We start from the raw sequence: 20,071 nt of genomic DNA on the forward strand, positions 1-20,071 counted from the left end.
CTGAGGATAGTCAGTATTATTTTTCTCAGTGTCTATCTTTGAATTGTTAGGTATGCTTTTGTGTGTCTGTCTGTGTGTGCGTGCGTGTGCACATGCATGTGTTTCAGGCAGGATGTCGGTAATTTTCCAGGAGGCAGGCTGTTTTCACAACCCGATGACTCTCTCCTTTTCTACTGCACGGAGAAAGATTGCCTATTCCAAATTTAAAATTATACAAATCTGCTTCCTCCACTTCTCTGAACCAAATAGGGGCTAGGAGGGCTTCTGACTCGAGTCCTGATCAGAGCAGCGCCTGCCCCTCACGGCGTCCCCTCCCTTTAGGAAACTCATGCAGGACTCCCGAAGGTCTGTCAGTGCCCCATCCTCTCCCCACCCTCTCTTCCCCTTCCCCCACAGTTTGTGCCTGATAGAGGCTGCTTTTAGTAGCCCTTATCTATGTTTTGGAGTCTGAAAAGTATCTCTCCAGGTTTGATTGAAAATGGAGTTTATGGGGGTTTTAATTCTTTCTTCTTGCTGTTATTTTACAATTTTCCGGAGAAGGCGAAAATGCAGACTTCATACCAAAAGCCTTAATGAAGTCATTTTGGACCCAAAGACCACCCACTCATTTCTGGAACTAGGAGGCATTTCAACTAGTCTTTGAACTCTGTCACACCAAGTCTTATTAGAAACATAATGGGGATTTTGGAGAGAGGACTGGTGAACTTTGTGTAGTGAAATAGAAACTTGAATTGCCAGTATAGAGCTTTTAATTAAGAGATAAGGAAATTCACTCATTCACTAAAAAATAATTGAACAACTGCTCTGTATTAGGCATTTTGCTAAGCAGTTAGGTGATGATTATTATTGGTGGAGTTAGTTAGTCTAATTCATTATTAGAATATTTCCTCTGAACTCAATTTCTTGGGGTGATAAACCAACCTTATCTACTTTAGGATGGGGCTGAAATGAGTCTCAATATATGAAAGCACTTGGTGGATTTCTGATACACTGAAAGGGGCATTTGGAGCCATTAAAAGCTTTTAAGGAGTAAAGTATTGTGACCACAAACATGGATAGAGCTTGCGTCTGGTTCATTTGGGCCCAGGAAGCCACTGACCAATGCAGAATACGGGATGTCAGGTGGCTGTGGCATGGCCAAGGGTAGAGTCGGGCTGTGACCATGACAGAGTGATTTAGGGGACAATACCTCAGGGCTCCACGCAGGCACATTTGGGGAGCAAAGGTGAGACTGACCACCGGAAGCCTCCGAACCAAGAGTCAAATGGGGGTGATGGCCAGAGGGCAATGAATGGTCAGCCCCGATGCAAGACTAGCGCCCTCGTTTCCCCCACCTGAGGTCAATTTCCATTTATATTAGGTGCTCACTTGCTCCCATGTGATCCAAAAGTTTCTGGGTTGTTTTTTTTCATATCTCAATATACCTTTACTTATTATTTTAATTGAAGTAGAGTTGATTTACAGTGTTGTGTTAGTTTCTGGTGTACAGCATAGTGTTTCAGTCATACATATATATATATTCTTTTTCATTATAGGTTGTTATAAAGTACTGAATATAGTTCCCTGGGCTATAATGTAGGACCCTGTTGTTTATCTGTTTTATGTATAGTAGTTTGTCTCTGCTAATCCCAGATGCCTAATCTATCCCTCCCCTGGTTTCCCCTTTGGTAATCATAAATTTGTCGTCCATGTTTTGTAAATAAGTTCATTTGTCTCAGTTTTTTACCCACGCTAATCTCCAAGTGTTGCTGTGGTGACAGGATAGCGACTTCTTTCCCCGTCCCAAGTGGCGATCTCAACGGTGAGCCCTGCATTCTTCCCCTTGGGCGCATCCAGATCACCTACCACAGGCAGGTCTTGTAGGGAGATGATTAAGTGAGACAGTGGGAGGGTTGGAGGCTCTGGTTCTCACCCCCATCAGGGGACCAAACACAGACACAGCCAGGAGAGACTATACACAAGTTTATTTTATTGTCGTTGATTGGATTTCTATAAAGGCAACATCAGTTTACTCTTTTAAAATCACTTTTCTGGAAAACAAATTTTGGGGAAATGCATTCTTTGTAAACGTAAAGCGTGCAATAATGTGTAAATTTACAAAAGCATGTTACACTGGTTAACTCAGGTAATAGTTTGCAAAAGTGATTTTGTTTTTGGAGAGATGACAGGTGTCCCCAGACTCTGCAAAAGTCTTCACTTACTTCTGATTAAGGCTGTGAGTGAGAACAGGGATTTCTCTTAATGGTGTAAAATGATTAGTTACACAATTAAAATGACTTGTAAGAAAAGACTTACCCAACTTTTGAGTCATCCAAAAGTTAAAAACCAGGGCCAATATTTTAAAAGAGAAGATGACACTTTTCACAATTTCATAAATTTCTGAAAGTCATTTTTATGCCACACGAGCAGTAACTTCTCATGGACTATGCTCGACTCACTTGACGGCAGACACGTCCGCATGGTTAAAGAAGCACTGTCACACTTGATTAGGCCTTGTTATTTTTAGCTTTGAAGGTAATGTTTGTAAACAAGTAACAGACCCCAAACAAATGTATCTGGGCCTGTATATTATTTTTTAATTTGAATAGTCAACTGTTATAATTGAAACATGTGCACAAGCACATGAAACTTTGAATTTCCACAAGAATGTTTGGTGTTTTTAATGCTCTGTATTTCATATTTGGAAATCAGACCATGCTAATGCCTTTATATCCTTATACTTGCAATTAGCATTAAAAGTTTGGCTTCTGTTAACAAATAATCCTTTACAATAAAAGAATCAAGATCTAAGTTCATGGGGGAGGGTACAGCTCAGTGGAAGAGCCCATGCTTAGCGTGCACAAGGTTCTGGGTTCATACCTAGTATATCTCCATTAAAAGGAAAAAAAAGGTCTAAGTTCATTATTTCATTATTCATTTCTGCATACACTTGGCTTCATGGAATAGATCATGCATCAGATATATTGTTGGAAAAACCCTGGGACAGCATGAAGTTTTCTAGATTGTTTCACAAAAGCTGGAAATTAATTAAAGAAAATGTGCTCATTTTCACAGCAAGAAGTAGCAATTTACTCCATCAGTCAATTCTCTGCAATTCCTTTTGGAGAACCCCGTGAGTTCAGGTTAGAAGAGAATGGTCTTCCCTCTCCAGAATTATCTGTATCCCCAGGGAAACACTGTTCAGGATCCTCCCCAGATCTATGCATCCCAGTAGGAAAGCTTGGTAGAGCAGACGCCTTGTTCCAGGTGACTCTGGTCACCCTGATCTTGCCTGCGGCAGGAGGAAAACTGACTGCAGGGTGAGAAGCCCCGATCTCTGCAGTAGATGGAAGTCTTCTTCCTGGCCCTTGCTCAGGGAACTCTTAACTGCAATACAGTTTTAAGGAAGCTCTTAATTCGGGAAGCTTATTAACTCTGTTTTCTGCATTTTCATTTTCTACAGAGCATCGTGGAGATCATGGTCCACCGTGGACTGCGTGTAAGATGAGCTGGGGGTCTCGGGGGAGTAGATCTGGAGGAGCGGACAGTACTGACAGAGCACAAAAGTGCCCTTGCAGGTTTTGAAGAGCTGTACGATGTACTTGCGAAATTTCTCCCCCAGGAAGAAGTAGATGACTGGATTGAGGCAGCAGTGAACAAAAGCCAGGGTCTCTGTGGCCTGGATGGCATAGTCCAGGTGTCTCTCGAAGGTGCAGTCCTGAAGGACCTCCAGCTCCACCAGGGTCTCCAGGAAGAGCACCACGTTGTAAGGGGTCCAGAAACCCAGGAAGAGGACCACCACGGCGAAGATCATCTTCACCGCCTTGTTCTTCTTCTCGTTTTTACAGTGCTGCAGGGTCCTGATGATCATGGAGTAGCAGAACAGCATGATGGCCAGGGGGAGCACCAGCCCGAGGATGTTGATCTCCAGGGAGCTCAGGACCTTCCACCGCGTGGAGTTGAAAGAGTACTTGGTCTTGCAGTAGGTGTGGTTGCGCTCAGTGTAACAGGTGCTGAACAAAAGGCCCGGGAGGGAGGCGAACACCGCCACTGACCACGTGGCCAGGCTGGTGATGACCCCGGACGTCAAGGTCCTCGCTCGCAAGGAGAAGACCGCGTGCACGATGGCCAGGTACCTGTCGATGCTCATGAGCGTGATGAAGAAGATGCCGCTGTAGAAGCCCACCAGGTACATCCAGGAAACCAGCTTGCAGAGGCCGAGCCCGAACACCCACTGGTCCGCAGCGTAGTAGCCCCAGAAGGGGAGCGAGAGCACGAAGAGCAGGTCCGAGATGGCCAGGTTGAGCAGGTACACGTCGGTCATGGACTTGAGCCGCTTGTACTTGAACAGAACCAGAACCACCACAGAATTTCCAAGCAGGCCAAACAGAAAGACCAAGGAGTAGAGCGGCGGCAGGAAGAGCCCCCCAAACGCCTTGATGCCTTCTTTGGTGCAGGGCTTGGGGATGCTCTCGTAGAGGTAATAACTGTTATAGATGCTTTCATCCAGGGTGGTGTCCGCTATATCCGTGGGGTTCATGGTCAGGCTTACAGGCTCCTCGAGGCAGGTCCGAGCCCAACCAGACGAACCTAACGAGGGGAGGTGCCAGCAAGGTTTCCGTAAGAGCAAAAGCAAATCCAAACGGTTCCGCGCGCAGAGTCCTCGTTCACCATCCCGCCCGCCCCACCCTTCAAGGGCAGAGTTCTTTGAATTGAAGGGCAGTGCCGTCAAGTGAAATAATCCTGCTCTCTTGGAGCCAGATTCCACATTCCAGCTCTGCCACTGTTCTTACCTCTCTGCTAGAAGCTCTGGTTCTCTTATTAAGTGGCGTTAGTAAAACTTCCTTTTCAGGGAGGTGTTTTTCAAGGACATATTGCTAAAAGACAGTCTGGCATTCCTGAAATCACTTGCAGGGATGACAAGACCAGCTGATACCCCCAACACTACTGCACCCAGGGCCTCTCCATCCAAAAAAGATGAAAAGTCTATGCATGTTTCCCCTTCAGGTTGTAACTCCAAACTTCAGTGATTACTTAGGTCAATCATCAGGCTAGAGGGAACCAGGTTGGCCTCTTGCCTTTATATAGAAATTCTAATTCCTCCTGCAAACTTTATACTTTAAAGGTTTCAAAGCACGTGCACCGATACCATGCATTTAATCCCAGTCCTGTGCTCCTTGTTCCCATATCCCCTCCATCTAAAGTCTGGTACTCTAAGCTAAATAAGCATGCTGAGCCATGCTGGAGATGATCTGTGAAAGATTCAGAGAGGTTAAATGCCGTCCCAAGACCACACAGCTATGGAGAGAACTTGTTCCCCGGGCCCTCAGTCCCAGTGATGGGCTGGTGAACCAGGTCTGTGAGTGTAGGGAGAGGGCGAGTGTGGGGGGTGCTCTGATACATGGCTTTTGCTGGTTTCTGTGGTGTAAATATTCTTACTGTGGCCAAAGTCAAGCCACCAACTGCCTCACAAGAGTCCCAAGATTTAACATTCAGCTCCTGAGCATTGGTGCAGGCGGGCCCCAGCACACCAACCACACTCAAGCCCCACGTTCGCTATGGAGCACGCCTGGCCTCCCAGGCTCGGTGGCTGGCCACTGCAGGGCCAGCGTGACATGAATGCAGCAAGTGTGTTTTCAAGACCCTACAGCAGTTTGCGGTATTGAGATGGGTAAGTTGAGGGAAATTATTGGTCTTTCCATCAAAATTGCATATAAAAGTCAACCTCATGCACTGAACCCCGGCAGAGTAGGAATTAGCAGGACAAACCTAGAAAAGGCACATCGTAGCCAGAAATAAGTCTTTGCCTTCCCAACCACCCTCGTTTCCTATCAAAACTGGCAGATGAAGAGGTTAAAAACCTTAAACTTATACACGTATTCACAGGTGAATCAGAGCAATTCAGGGATGAGGGTTCAGACAAGGCCGCCTCCTCCGCATTCTCCTTAACGGCAGGCACCCTGCTATTCCTGAGTAAAGCCCTTTCCATGTTGTTTGGTAATTCACACCTCCTCCCCATCTCCCACCCTCACCACCACACGACCAAACACCCAAACTGTGTGTTTCTCCACAGAGAGGTTCTGATTTATTCCTGCCAACGGATGGTGAAGACCTGGGGCACCGCACGGTCTCCAAAGAACCCAAAACCAAAACCCCAAAACTGTGTTAAATGATTATCAGTTCTACTTAAATAACCATTCTAGTCCTTCTCCCCCGTTTTACCAGCAAACATGAAAGCAGTAAGAGAGGCCAGCGGTAGGAAATTATCAGAAGCAGAAGTAAACACAGCTGGTAAATGTCTGGAATTACTCTACAGGCCTTATTTGCCAGGTGTTTCTGGACCTGGGAGTTTTGATAGAAGCAAGAGGAGAAGTGTATATGTTTAGTGAAAATCATCTGTGTGTTCTGAGCGTGGGGCTCAGGCCGGGCGTGTGCGGGAGGAGAGCCTGTATCTGTGTGAGCCGGTGGGTGAGGGCCCTGAGGATGTGGGTGCAGGTAGGTTGTGTGCGTGTGCTGCGAGACACATGCCAGTGAGAGTGACCGCCGGCGTGGCCAGGGTGCCTGAGTGACGGGCTGGCTGCGTGGCTGGGCAGCTTCCAGTGCTTCCCAAGTCCATGCACGTGTGGACAAAGCCATGATGGCCCAAGGCCCCGCGAACACCGCACCCCACTTACCTTGCTTTTCTGAAAGCGGCTCCGAGGAGGGTCACCGAGGCAGTGCCAGGCTGGTTCCCAGAGCTTAATGCTAAGAGAGACAGGTGCCTTTGAAGGGCGCGTGGCTTCCTGTGAGCACCGACTCTATCCCTCACCCATCTACGCTGAGTTCAAGTGGGGTTTTTTTTTTTTTTTTTTTTTTTTTTTTTTTGATAGAAGCAGCAGAAAATGAGTGACTTAGCTTGGGTTCAGGTTAAACTCTTAGTCACTCATTTCCCAAAATTGAAAGCTAGGAAATTTTGCTGTCTACTAGATTAGAGAAGTAAGCTTTTAAATAGAGAAACTTTTTTTAAACTTTTGGTTGGATTTTTAAAAAATCTTCTTTCCTTACTTTAATGGTAGTCCTGGGGATTGAACTCGGACCTCGTGCTCACTAAACACGCACTCCACCACCAAGCTATACCCTCCCCCTGGCCCTGGTTGGATTTCTAATTTAATTTTTTTTCCTTTTAGCCAGCTAGGTGCAATAGAAATGAGCTCTGTATTCTGGATGGGTGGGCTGTTTGTTACTGCCCCATCATGGAGGGACAGTGGCCAGCAATCAAGATGTTCGATGTTCTCAAATATGTTCTCACGTATGTGATACCTGAGGAGGTCAGAGTGAGAGGCTTACCCGAGAGTAAGGACAGTCAGGAGCAGAGAAGAGAAAAATGGATCCAGATGTGCGTGTGGCAGGGATGTGGAGACCACATTCAGTAACTGAGTCCTCAGTCTGGCGTAAAGTGACGGGACAACACAGCTTCCAGCCCCTCTCACCACAGGGAGACCCCTCTCCCAAGCCGCTTCCACTTAGAAATGGTGGCGCTTCCCGTGACAATGATCTTGGCTGAAAGCTGTTTTGAGGTTCCTGTGCCAATAGTAGCCAAGCGGCTAAGCAGTCCTAAGTCTTTTGTGTATGGTATCCTCAGCTTCTGCCAGCTCCCAGCTGTTTGCTTCTGTGTCTCCAGTTGCTTGACTCCGGTTGCGCTTAAAAGAGCCACGTCTGTCATTTTTCCTGGGGCATTTACATGAATTAATTAAGAACTGAAAAGCTGAGCTAGAGCACGTTTAACATCACTTCTCCTAAGGAGTCTTTTCAGATGTTATTTTTTCCCTAATCACCTCCCGAAGAAATTTTAATACCACAGATCAACTGTAAATCTGCATATATATAACATTTACATATAAAAGTAATATTTGTTTAGGGTTGGGGGAGTTGCTTCTGGCTTCTAATGCGAGGAGGCCAGAAATGCTGCTAAAATCCTCCCTGGTACAGGACAGCCCTCCACAACAGTCCTCCAGCCCAGGATGCCAGCAGTGCTGAGGCGGAGGACCCTGAGCTAGAGCACTGCTCTCTGCGTGCACCGTGCAGCCAGACTCAGAGATCCCATGATGAAGAAATGGAGATCTGTGGTCAGACAAGCTTGGGGAATGCTGGGCTTGGGCTCCACTTAAACACGGGCCCTTGCTGCGCTGCTTTCCAGTGCTAATATTATCGTGAACTCTGGAAGCAGGTATAAAGATGTCCCAGATATATTTTGTTGCCAGAGCTTACACCAGATCCTTGTTCAAAACCCAACCACCTCTCCCTTGAACAGAAACTAATGTATAAAAGTCATCACAGGGTCCAGAGACAAAAGGAGGAAGCTGTAGGAAAAGGAAAACCAAACCCAGCTGGAACCAAGAATAATGTGACCTCCAGGAGCTCGAGTCTCCTTCTATGCTGGTTTTACTCCATCAGCTACTAAATGACACACCTGCCCATGGCTGTGACCCGCAGCGGTGCCACGTGGGCAAGAAGCTGATCTGTGAACTAAGTTCCTCCTCCTCCATCCTCTGGCCATTGAATAAAGCTTACGCTGCATGGATCTCAGCTTCCGGTTTTTGGCTGCGTGAACTGAAACACAAAAAGAACCTTCCCCAGAGGCAGGAGCCTGAGCAGGGGTCCACACTGACCTAAATTGGTAGTTATTTGACCAATGAACCTATGGCCATTGTATAGAGCAACATAGTGTTGAAATGAGGAGTCTGAGGAAGGTTCTACTGTGGAATTGGAGGCCTTGAGGGACGAGTTGCCCTGGGCAAGCCAATCTGAGAAACGTTGCCTTAAGTCTTAAACCTTACCAGTGGTAAGGTTCTAGAACTCTAGAATAGTTGATATCTAGAGGTCCAAATCGTCACCAGTGGTCCTCAGTCACTGTGGGTCTGGAGATGGTCCCTTATAGCCAGTTGGGCTCCCTTGACTGACTGACCACAGTGACAGGCACTTCCCCCAGGAGTGGGGGGAGCCCAAGCTCCAGGGTCCATGTTGGCTGAGAGCTGCTGCTTTGAAGACTGCTCATTCCAGGTTTGGATCTCAGTGCCACCACTTACTAGCTACGTGAAGCTCAATTTTCTCATCTGTCAAAAAGGGTGATAATGCCTGAGGGTCATGGGACGATTAATGAGCTGAAGTTTGTAAAGCACTCAGCATGATGCCTGATACAGACAGGTGCTCAAAACGGCACTAGCTGTGAAAATTCGTAGGTTAAATAAAATGCACAGGTTTTGAGATGGCTGAGCCTGGCATGTTGTCCTTAGCCGTAACTAGGAATCCAAGAGATCTTTCAGCTTAGACTCACTGGGCCACATTCAATTTCTGAGCCAGTGTACAGGTTAAAAGCAGGTTTCAGGTTTGCAAGTTGCAAAGGTTACTGCCCTGGAGAAAGTCTTCAGGTTTGCAAAGTAATAATGATACTCTCCTGGAGAAACACTAAATAGGTTTTCTCTCCATTAAGGGTTTCAAAACTAAACAATATCCCCACCCACCAAATGAAAAAAAAAAGAAGGATCAAAATTTTGCCTATTATGTAATGCCTATTATGCCCATTTCATAGCTAGGTAAATTAAGAACCCAGAAAGGAGAGGTGGTGAGCTTAAGGCAGTACATTCAGAGACACATGACTAATACACTCCTGACATTTTCATGGACACCAACTTTCACTGGGCTGAGTTTCTGAAACTTGACCAGAGAGAAGGTGACCAACAAAAAACACCGGGAGCAAACCCTCTCCCAAAGCAAGGGGGTACGCTGCACAGCACAGACCTTCATCAAGCCGCAAAGCAACAGAGTGAGACTGCAGCGCCCCCTGGTGTACCAAGCCTTATTTCAACACCAAAGACAAAAGTTCGATCCCCAGGCCACAGGTACTCTATCAACCCACCGCACCAGCATAACTGACAGTGGAAGCCATAAACTCCCAAGGCCTCCAGGAAGAGCTTCATGGGACTCAGCTGGTCATAAAACATCCAGGATTTGATGTCAGACCTGTTACTTACAGCTCAAAATGAGAGAAGCCAGCCAGGCAGGGCCACACAGCGGGTTGGACCCAAGGACAGAGTTAACCAGCTGGGCCTAGAGTAGTGAGTGATTCCAGAGCACCTACAGGAGGCTGAGAGGGGAAGTGACTGGGGTGCGGACCTAACTCCTCAAAAATGGGAGCTGACTGGTCTCCAGCCAGGGCCTCAATACTGGGATAAGGATGCATTTGAACAAACAATGTTACAGGGGAGTTCTGAATAAACAGACAAAACTTTGGAAAGGAAATAGAAGACTGCAAACAAATTACAAAAAATTTTTTTAGATAACTAAAAACTCCTGCACATTTGAAAACTAGAAAACACATTTTCATGTAACCTGGATATCAAAGAAAATATTACAGAAAATAAGAAACACTTATAACTGAATGATAATAAAATATCAGTTACCCAAAATTGTGGTAGGCAGCTAAAGAGGCCCTGAGAGGATAATTTAGACCTTAAATGTTTATACTAGAAGAGAAAAAAGGCTAAAAATTAATGAAGAACTGTTTAACTAGAGAAAGAAACAGTAGAAAAAGAAGTAGTAGAATAAACTCAAAAAGTGTGTAAGGAAACAAATAATAAACACAAGAGCAGAAAGTAACTAAACAGAATTGAATGTAAAAGAGACCCGTAAAACTATCTGAAAACACTAACAAAACTGACAAACCTCTAAAAAGGTAAGTAAGGAAAAAATAGGAAACCATCTTGGGAATGTAAAGGGAGAAATAAATACAGAGCAGAGATTAAAAAGATAATAAATATTGTGAATGATTTTATCACAATAAATTTGAAAACTTAGATGAAATGGACAAATTCCTAGAAAATACATCTTTCCAAAATTGGCTCAAAAAAATGTAAAGCCTGACGTAACATTTAAAAAAATTGAATCAGTAGTTTAAATGCACAAAAACAAAGTAAAAAAAGCTCAGGACCGATGGTTTCACAGAAAAATTCTACCAAACATTCAAGGTACATATAATTCTAATTTCATGAATCTTTTTTCATGAATCCCCAGAAATACAAAAATACAAAAAACTCCTGAACTCATTTTATGAAGTTAGTATAACCCTAATAATAAACCAAACAGCATGAAAAAATAAAATTACTCAATTTCACTCAAAAATGTAGATACAAATATCCTAAATAAAACAGTAATTAACCAAATTTAATAAAGGTAAAAAAAATACGTAATTTCAGAAATGCAAAGTTGGTTTAGTATCAGAATCTATTAATGCAATAATCACCATGTTAGCAGAAGAAAAGAGAAGCTCTCTGACACAGAGCATCGAATAAGAAAAACAATAACCATGATTTGAAAAAAGAAAAGAACATAAGGGAACTTCTTTAAATTGATAAAGGTATCTACAAAAAAAAAAATCTTCAAACATACTGTTTAACTTTAAATAGCATAAGTTATTCCTTTTAAAGTCAACCATGACTAGAATGCCCACCAGCACCTATTCTATTAGAGCTGGCAGAAAAAGAATTAAAAATAAAATGTAATGGGTTAAGCAAAGTTGCAGGATACAAAATCAATACACAAAAATCAGTTGCTCTTCCACACACTAACAATGAACAACTTGAAAAAAGTAAGGAAAAAACTTCCAGTTAGAATAGCATCTTTAGTGAAAAGAGACATATACTGTCCTGGAGTTGCTGCACATCATAGACATCAGCTTCGTTTTTTAATAACTGCATGGTATTCCACTGAATGGCTGCACCAGTTTAGTCATCTAATTTCCTGTGAGCAGGCATTTAGGTTGTTTCCAATATTTTGCGATTACAAATAACATCACTGTGTGAATGTTATTTTTATACTGTCAGACATGTATCTTTGGGGTAAGTTCCTTGGTATGTGATTACTGAGTCAGTAGTTTTATTGAATACTGCGCATTTCCCTTGCTACAGGTCGTACTGTTTGGCACTCCCAGGAGCAGTGCATGAACACACCTGTTTCCCCACCACCTCTCCAACAAAGTGCATTGTCAAGCTTTTGAATTTTTTTCAAATAGGGAGAAATAGTATCTTGGTGTAATTTTAATTTGCATTTCTCCCTGAGGAAAAGTGAGCATATTTATGTTCAAGGGCTGTTTTTATATTGTTTTATTTGTCTGTTCCTGTCTTTTGCCTATTTATTTATTTTCCACAGGGCTGTTGGTTCCCCAAAACTATTTTAAGAGTTCTTCAAATATTAGGGATATCTGTTCTTTATCAGTGATGTAACTATTTCCTCTCAAACTTTTTGTTTGCCTTTTGGCTTTGCTGATGGTGCTTTCTGCCATCATGCGTTTTTCCCCCAACTACTTTTAAATTTTAATTAAACAATTTTTTTTATAATGGAGGTACTAGGAATTGAATCCAGGACCTCGTGCATGCTAAGCATGCACTTTACCACTGAACTATACCCACCCCCTTCCTAATTATTTTTATGTAGTTGAATTTAAAATTTCTTTCATTGCATATGGATTGAAGTAAAGTTAGAAAGACTTTCCCCACTCAGATATAAAAGAATTTTTATTTTCTTTTAGTTATTTGTATGGTTTCATACTTTACATTTAGGTCTGCTGCATTTGGAGTTCGTTTTTGTGACTGATGTTAGGTATGGATCTAATTTAATCTTTACAAATAGCAGTTGGTCTAATACTGTTCATTATATATATGGATAACTTAACTTTTTTGGGGGGGGGCGGGTAGAAACAAGCATACAAGGCAGTAGGCTTTTCCGAAGTGGTCTAATTACACTCGTACATTTAGAGCAGATAGCTAAAAATGCTTGCCTGAATAATCATGGAGCTAGTATTTAAGAAATTAATGTAAACTAAAATTCCTTAAAAAAAAAAAAAAAAGGCAATCACCAAAAATAAAATAAAATAGAATTCCTTCCCTGGTGGCTATTAAAACTTACATTTGTGTGGCACTTTACAGTTTAGAAAGCACCCCCACATCCTCAATCTCATTTACCCTATTTGTAACTCTATACCCAAGCAGGCTATCTTTGACACTACGCAGTATAGATGATGACACTAAGGCTACAGAACAATAAATGACTTTCACAGTCATGTGGTTAATAAATGGAGTAACTCACTCTCTGGCTCCTCCCACTGTCTTCCAGAGTCCTGGCACTGCAAATCTTGCATATTAAGATTCTCATGGCTTTACAAAGCCCATTTAAGGGAGGAGGTGGTGGCTAAGATGCTCAGGTATCTTGCAAGGTGGGGCTGGGTTAGGTCTGTTTTGCTTAAAGGTTAACAATGTTCTTGAAATAGTGAGCATCTAAGGCAGTTAAGGAGCAGCAAGAGTTTTGGGAGTGCGGCAAAAGATGTGGCCATCACTTACCCCCTTAATAGCATTTCCCTTCTGAACTTGGAAGGACCAGGGCACACACACACGAAACACAGAACAGGAAACTAACCTAGTTAAACATGGCAAAGTTATAGCATTATAGATAAAACACACTTTAATAGAAAATGCTTGGAAGAGTCACATTCTACAGGATGTGAACCAAAATTTCGGAACCAAAGCCTTGTTTTAAATTCAAAGCCAACATGGGGCAAAATCAAATGACTAATCTGGCTACTGGATTATAACAGCAGGTCCCAGAGTGTGACGACAGGACCCCGAGAGGTCTTGAGAACTCTGCAGGGACTCTGAGGCCAAAACTATTCTCATATTACTACTAAGAAGTCACTTGCCTTTTTCACTGTGTGAACATTTGTTTGCACGGCCGGTGGAGTAAAACTGCTAGCCTTCTACCACAAAGCAAGGCAGTGGCACCAAACTGAATTTGTAGTCACTGGGGGAAAATGCAAAGCCAAGTTTACTTGAGAATTCCCTTGATGAGGTAAAAATTAATTCCACTAAGTGGCAACCATTCAGCATCAGTTCTTCTAAACTGCTGTGCGGAACTAGGAAGTGCACACATACCTCTTGGGCTGCATACTGGAGTGTTTTTGTGCTCCGGACTTAGAAGTTGAACTAGCCACCTTTCCCACCACGCTTACCTGAAAGAACTTACAGACCAACCGGTTTTTCAGTCGTATGTGGCAGACATTTTCTCAAAAATGAATGAAGTGAACCTGTCAGTACAAGGAATATAACTGACAGCACTTGTTGCGTTAATAGAATTTGACCTTTCCAGAAAAAATTAGTTATCTTGGAAAATTTGTATCCGTCACTGAGCCTGATGGCTTCCCACCAGTTAAACTTAGAATTTCCAATGTGATCAGTAACAATACTAAAAATACGTGATTTGGGGAGATATATTACAACGAGCCATGCCAATATTTGGAAGCACCTTGTAACTCAGTGAACAATTATTTTCTAAATCCAGTGAATACAGTTACAAAATCACAGAGGGGTAAAGAGCCATTCAAAGTGCAAGACAGACCAATGGATTCCACACTGCAATTAACCTTTAAAAGACTAACACTTGCAAGTTTTAGCATCAAAAAAGAAAATTCACAATTATCTGGAAGAGCTATTAAAATACTCATACCTTTTCCGCCTGTGTATTTGTGAGGCTGGATTTTCTTCATGGAATTCAACCAAACAACACAGCACAAATGGAATACAGCAGATGAGAGAATCTAATTGTTTTCCACTAAGCCAGATATTAAAGAGTTTGTGAGAATGTAAAACAATGGCACTCTTCTATGTACGTTTTTTTAGTTTCGTAAAGTTGTTTTCCATAAAAAGTTATGTTAACATGTAATGGATTTACTATTGTTATTTATAAATGAGTATTTTATTATTTTTATTTATCATATGGCAAATATAGATACGTGACCCATATTAACAGTAATTCTTTGGGGTCCTTAGTAAGTACAAATGTAAAGGAGTCATGACCAAAAAAACTTGAGAATCACTGTATTTGAACTTTAGAAAAAAATCTTAGCCTTAAGATAATATTTTTAAAGTAAGATAGAATTGTCACTAACTAATTCTAAAGAGATTCTGGTGATACAATGAGATCAAGTTAATAATCAAGGTAAATGTATGTGTGTGAACCTCTATGTATATATATACACATATAATCATATTTTGAGAAACTGGAAATGTTTTGTTGCTATTTCTCAAAGTAGAACTATCTCCATCTATTCTCTAATTATCTGATTGAGAAATAACTTAAAACATCCTTGAATTTCATGTACCTCTTCATATTAATTACTTCGTGTATTCTTTATATGTGTGGATTACAATTTTTCCTATAATTCTCTAAAATGATCACGATCACAGGGTAAACCTTACCCGTACAGTGAGAATTCCCTCATGTCTACGATGAGGAGTAACTATTTGGTAAGGACATTAATAAGGTGTTACATGAAGGAAGAATTCCCAGTCTGGCATTTTGCCAGTTTAAAAAGCAAGTACTTTCTCTATTAAAAAAAAAAAAGAAAAAAAAAGAAAGCCCACAGAAGAACACTGTAATGGATATTACCATTTTGGCTGTTCTTAAGTTCCACAACAGGCCTTACAAATTAATACTGATAGTTTTAAAGAAAGAAAATTGACAAGTATATCAGTCTTACAAAGAATACAAGAGGGAATACTTCCCAACTTGATTTATGATGTTAACATAATCTTGATATCAAATGCTGACAAAAACATTATGAGAAATGAAAACTACAGGCCAATTTTTCTCAGGAGTAATACAAAATCCTAACAGAATACTAGCAAACCAAATCCAGCAACATAATAAAACTAACACATCAAGATCAAATTAAATTTATTTCAAGAATACAAAGTTGGCTTAATATTTTGAAAAGGTAATATAACTGATACCATTAACACAAAAAATTTTTCTCAATAGATGAAAATAAAATTTTATAAAATTCAACACCCAATTCATGATAAAACTTATACTATCAAGTAACTAGGAAAGAAGAGAACTTCCTTTCTGACGGAGTATCTACAAAAAGCATGCAGCCAATATACGCAACACTGAAATCCTTAAAGCTTTCACTCGGGGAACAAGATAAAGATGGTTCCTCTCATCAGTTCTCTCTAGGAGTCTAGACTGGAGTACAGGTGCCACAGAGCCAGACATTAGAAAGGAAGAACTAAAACTCAGCATTTGCAGATGACATAACTGTGTGCAGAAAAATACAAAATAAACTACAGGTGAACTATTACATTAGTAAACAGATTTGAGTAAAGTTGCTGGATAAGATCAATATGAAAAAAAGTACATTTCTACATACCAGCAACCAAGAAAATAAAATTTTAAAAGGATGCCACTTACAACAGCATCACTTTTTTCTTTTATCTTTATGGAGGCGAGGTAATTGGGCTTATTTATTTATATTTGGAGGAGGTACTGGGGACTGAACCCAGGACCTCATGCATACTAAGCACGCACTCTACCGCTTGAGCTATACCCTCCTCCTATAATAGCATCAAAAAAAAAAAAAAAAAAAAAGTTAGCTGGGAAAATAAAGTCTACCAAAAGGAGATACCAGATGATACACTGAAAACTACAAGCACTACTAGGAGAGGTAAAGACCTGTATAAACGGAGGGATAGTCCTATGCACAGTTTGGAAGGTATAGTAAAGATGACAGTTATCCCCAAACTGATCTATAAACTCAACGCAATCTCAATCAAAATGCCACTTTTTGGTGTGGCAACTGACAGGTTGACTCTAAAGTTTATATGTAAATGCAAAGGGTCAAGAATAGCAAAAACAATCCTAAGGAGAAACAACAGAGGAGGGGTTAGGCTGCCAGATAAAGGCTTCTTTTAACTACAGGTATTGAGACTGCAGTATTGGTACCAGATAGACAAACGGGCAAGTGGAAGAGAACAGAAGGTCCAGAAACAGATGCATGCGTAAGCAGACAGTTGAACTATGACCAAGGTGGCACTGCGGTGCAGAGGGATGATTCCCTCACCCACAATGGTGCTGGATTCATTGAACACCACATTAAAAAAAAACAAAGGTATTCCCTATTTCACACCATGCATAGAAGCCAATCCCAGATGAACTGTAGAAAAGTAAGACAATAAAACTCCTAGGAAAAAAAAAATCAAGCTGTCTTCATGACCTTGAGGGCAAAGACTTCTTCAAAATAAGTCAAAAATCAATAACCATAAAGAAAAGCTGGCAAATGGAACATTAAAATCAGTAATTTCTATTCATCAAAAGATACCAGGTAAGAGTAAAAAGGAGAAACTGACACAACACTGTAAACTGACTGTACTTCAATTTAAGAAAAAAAAAAAAAGGAGTAAAAACTCCAAACCACAGAAGGGGAGAAGATATTTGCAATATATATCTGAGAAGGATCTGATTAGTATCTTGAACATGTAAAGAATGAGTTCGTAAGAAAAAGTCAAATATTTCCCTATTTTTCTGCCCCACTCCTCCTAAAAAAGGTAAGACTCTTAAACATGTACGTTATAAAAAAGGATATCCAAATGGCCAATAAACATGAAACATTACTTTCATTAGTTATTAAAGAAGTAGAATTAAAACCACAATGAGGCTGTACTGTATAAATAAAAAACCTGCTAGAATATCTACAAAGACAGACAACAGCAAGTGTAGGCAGAGATGCAGAGCAACTGGAAGTCTTGTATGTCGTTGACAGTGATGCAAATTTCTTTAAAGAAAAAAAACTGACACATAATTCACATACCATAGCTCATCCTTTTGAGGTGAATAAGTCAGTTTTTAGTATGTTCACAAGACTGTGCAACTACCATCACACTCTAATTCTAGAACAGTTTCCTCACCCTCAAGACAAACTGACTATTAGCAGTCATTCCTCATTGCCCTCTCCTCTCACAGCCGCTCATTTACTGTCTCAAATGATTTGCCTCCTCTGGACAGTTCATATAAATGGAATCAGACCTTCTGACTTTTTGACTGGTTTCTTTCACTTAACATGTTTTCAAAGTTCGTCCATGTGGAAGCACGTATCAGTACTTTGTTTTTATAGTTGAAAAGTATCCCACTGCACGGATATGCCCCATTTTGTTTGTTCACTTGTCTGTTGATGGATGTTGGGTTGTTCCCACCTTTTAGCTATTATAAATGCTGCTGTAAACATTTATATACAAGTTTCTGTGAGGACATACGTTCTCACTTCTGCTGGATATACACCTAGGAGTGGAACTGCTGGGTCATACCGTAACTACATGTTTAACCTGATGAGGAACCACCACACTGTTTTCCAAAGTGGCTGCACCATTTTACATTCCCACCAACAATGTATGGGGGCTTCTCATCTCTTCTTTGCCAACACTTACATTTTTTATTTTGGCTGTGAAGTGGTTCTCTCTTTGTGGCTTTGACTTGCATTTCCCCAGTTACTAATGACATCAAGCATCTTTCCATGTGTTTGTCATTTGCATACCTTCTTTGAAGAAATATCTATTCAAATATTTTGTCCCTTTTAACATTGAGTTGTCTTACTATTAAGCATTCTTATATATTCCAAATACTAGACCCTTATCAGATATATCATTTGCATGTATATTACATTTGTATTGTTTAAGCCATTAAATTTTGGTTATTTGTCACAGCAGCAAAAGAAAACTAATAAACACCCATAATAGCATAACGGAAAAATCACAGTATATTTGCACAATGAAATACTACAGTGCAATGAGAATGGGTAACTATTGCTGTATGTAACAAAATGGAAGAACAATAGAATATTCAAAGGATCCTGCCACAAAAGAATATAAACTCTAAGGTTCCATTTATAATAAAGCTTAAAAATAAGTAAAACTTATCTATGGCTTTGGAAGAAAGGGCAGTGGTTACTTGGTGGGTGGGAGCGCTGACAAGGGAGCACACAGAAGTACCTGGGGTGCCAGTGACGTTGTCTTTCTCAATCCTGGCACTGGTTACCTGTGGTCACTTTGTGATATTTCAAACCGTACACCTGCAACTGGTACACTTTTCTGTACTGTATACTTCAATAGAACGTGCTAAAAAGCAAAAAAATGTTAAGTAGTTTAAAAACAAATTTCCTTGCAAAAATTGGGACAAAAATAGGTTTAAGGTTTAAACACAGCAAACACAAGATTTCAGATTAGTGAAGACCGAATCCTATATAAAGTGAACAATTATAATGACTTCAGGTAGCAATGCAATTCCAAGGGTTTTCTAGCACATCTCCAGTGTCACACAGGAAAAACCACGATTAGGTCTAGACGCGCAAGCACAGGAGACATAACAAAGCACAGCATGGTGCCCAGCTGCAGCTCTCCTCACCAGCTGCGCTCACTTCATCAAGCACTGCTTTAGGAAACCTGCTCTTGACACCGTGGGGGCAGAACTTCTCTGGACTGAAGCTTTTTATCGATGGCATTTTTCATCTCCCTGTTCATCAAAGCAAATGTTTTTGCAAATTACCTTTTTCCATGCCCACGAACATCCTAAGTTTTTCCCACAGTGAAACAAATCATAACCCTCTCATATATTTTTAGTATTTACATTAAACTACGAGAAGCCAAATACTATTATAAAGCTAAACAGATTTGAAAGTTCTAATGAAAGAATTAAGTAAGTTAGATAGTAAGACATTGTCCTCAAACATTTTGTTACAAAAAAATCTTTGGAATATAAATATTTTGACGTCACAACAAAGACCAATTTAAAGGGTAGTAACCATTTTCTCCAATTTTCTGAAATTACTCAATAGGTCAAAGGTACACGTGTTCTTTACTTGAACGTCAAGAAGAAAATCAAATTGTTCTTATGAAGATTCCAAAAGACACACTGAAAACTGAGAACTGAAGAGGCGGAATGGGTGATCTCACCTGTAAGAGAGTAGCTGTGTTTCAGAGCATTTAACCAAACTTTTAAAACAGCTTCTGCCCATTATCATTAAAAAGCTCTATTTTCCTACTAGGAATGCTGACATAAGATTCTGTCATTCAACACATGCAATGGGGGAAGATGTATTGATCAAGGTAAATTCCCAGTTTAAGGAAACTTACAAGGTAGTGAATCTCATGTACTCACTTGTCTCTTAGAAGAAAGAGCAGGATGCTTAATAATCCTATTAAGTCAAACACTTTCAAATACGAACAAATCTTATATGATA

At 41.0% G+C, this 20,071-nt stretch overlaps 1 protein-coding gene across 1 annotated transcript; it reads right to left on the reverse strand.

The window, feature by feature from the left end:
• Positions 1 to 1,949: 1,949 nt before the first annotated feature.
• CCR4 (C-C motif chemokine receptor 4) lies at positions 1,950 to 19,931 on the reverse strand. The gene is made up of 3 exons (XM_010959661.3): positions 7,306 to 19,931; positions 6,654 to 6,723; positions 1,950 to 4,569 (listed from the first exon to the last, which is right to left on the reverse strand). The coding sequence occupies exon 3, from the start codon at positions 4,517 to 4,519 to the stop codon at positions 3,437 to 3,439; it is 1,083 nt and encodes a 360-aa protein (XP_010957963.2). The 5' UTR covers positions 4,520 to 4,569; positions 6,654 to 6,723; positions 7,306 to 19,931; the 3' UTR covers positions 1,950 to 3,436.
• Between the last annotated feature and the right edge of the window lie 140 nt (positions 19,932 to 20,071).

Source organism: Camelus bactrianus, chromosome 17, assembly GCF_048773025.1.
Source record: "Camelus bactrianus isolate YW-2024 breed Bactrian camel chromosome 17, ASM4877302v1, whole genome shotgun sequence".
Classification (NCBI taxonomy): domain Eukaryota; kingdom Metazoa; phylum Chordata; class Mammalia; order Artiodactyla; family Camelidae; genus Camelus; species Camelus bactrianus.

What these genes read in the sequence shown, in the direction of transcription:
- CCR4 (XM_010959661.3), bottom strand. Translation starts at nt 4,519, where the DNA reads ATGAACCCCACGGATATAGCGGACACCACCCTGGATGAAAGCATCTAT.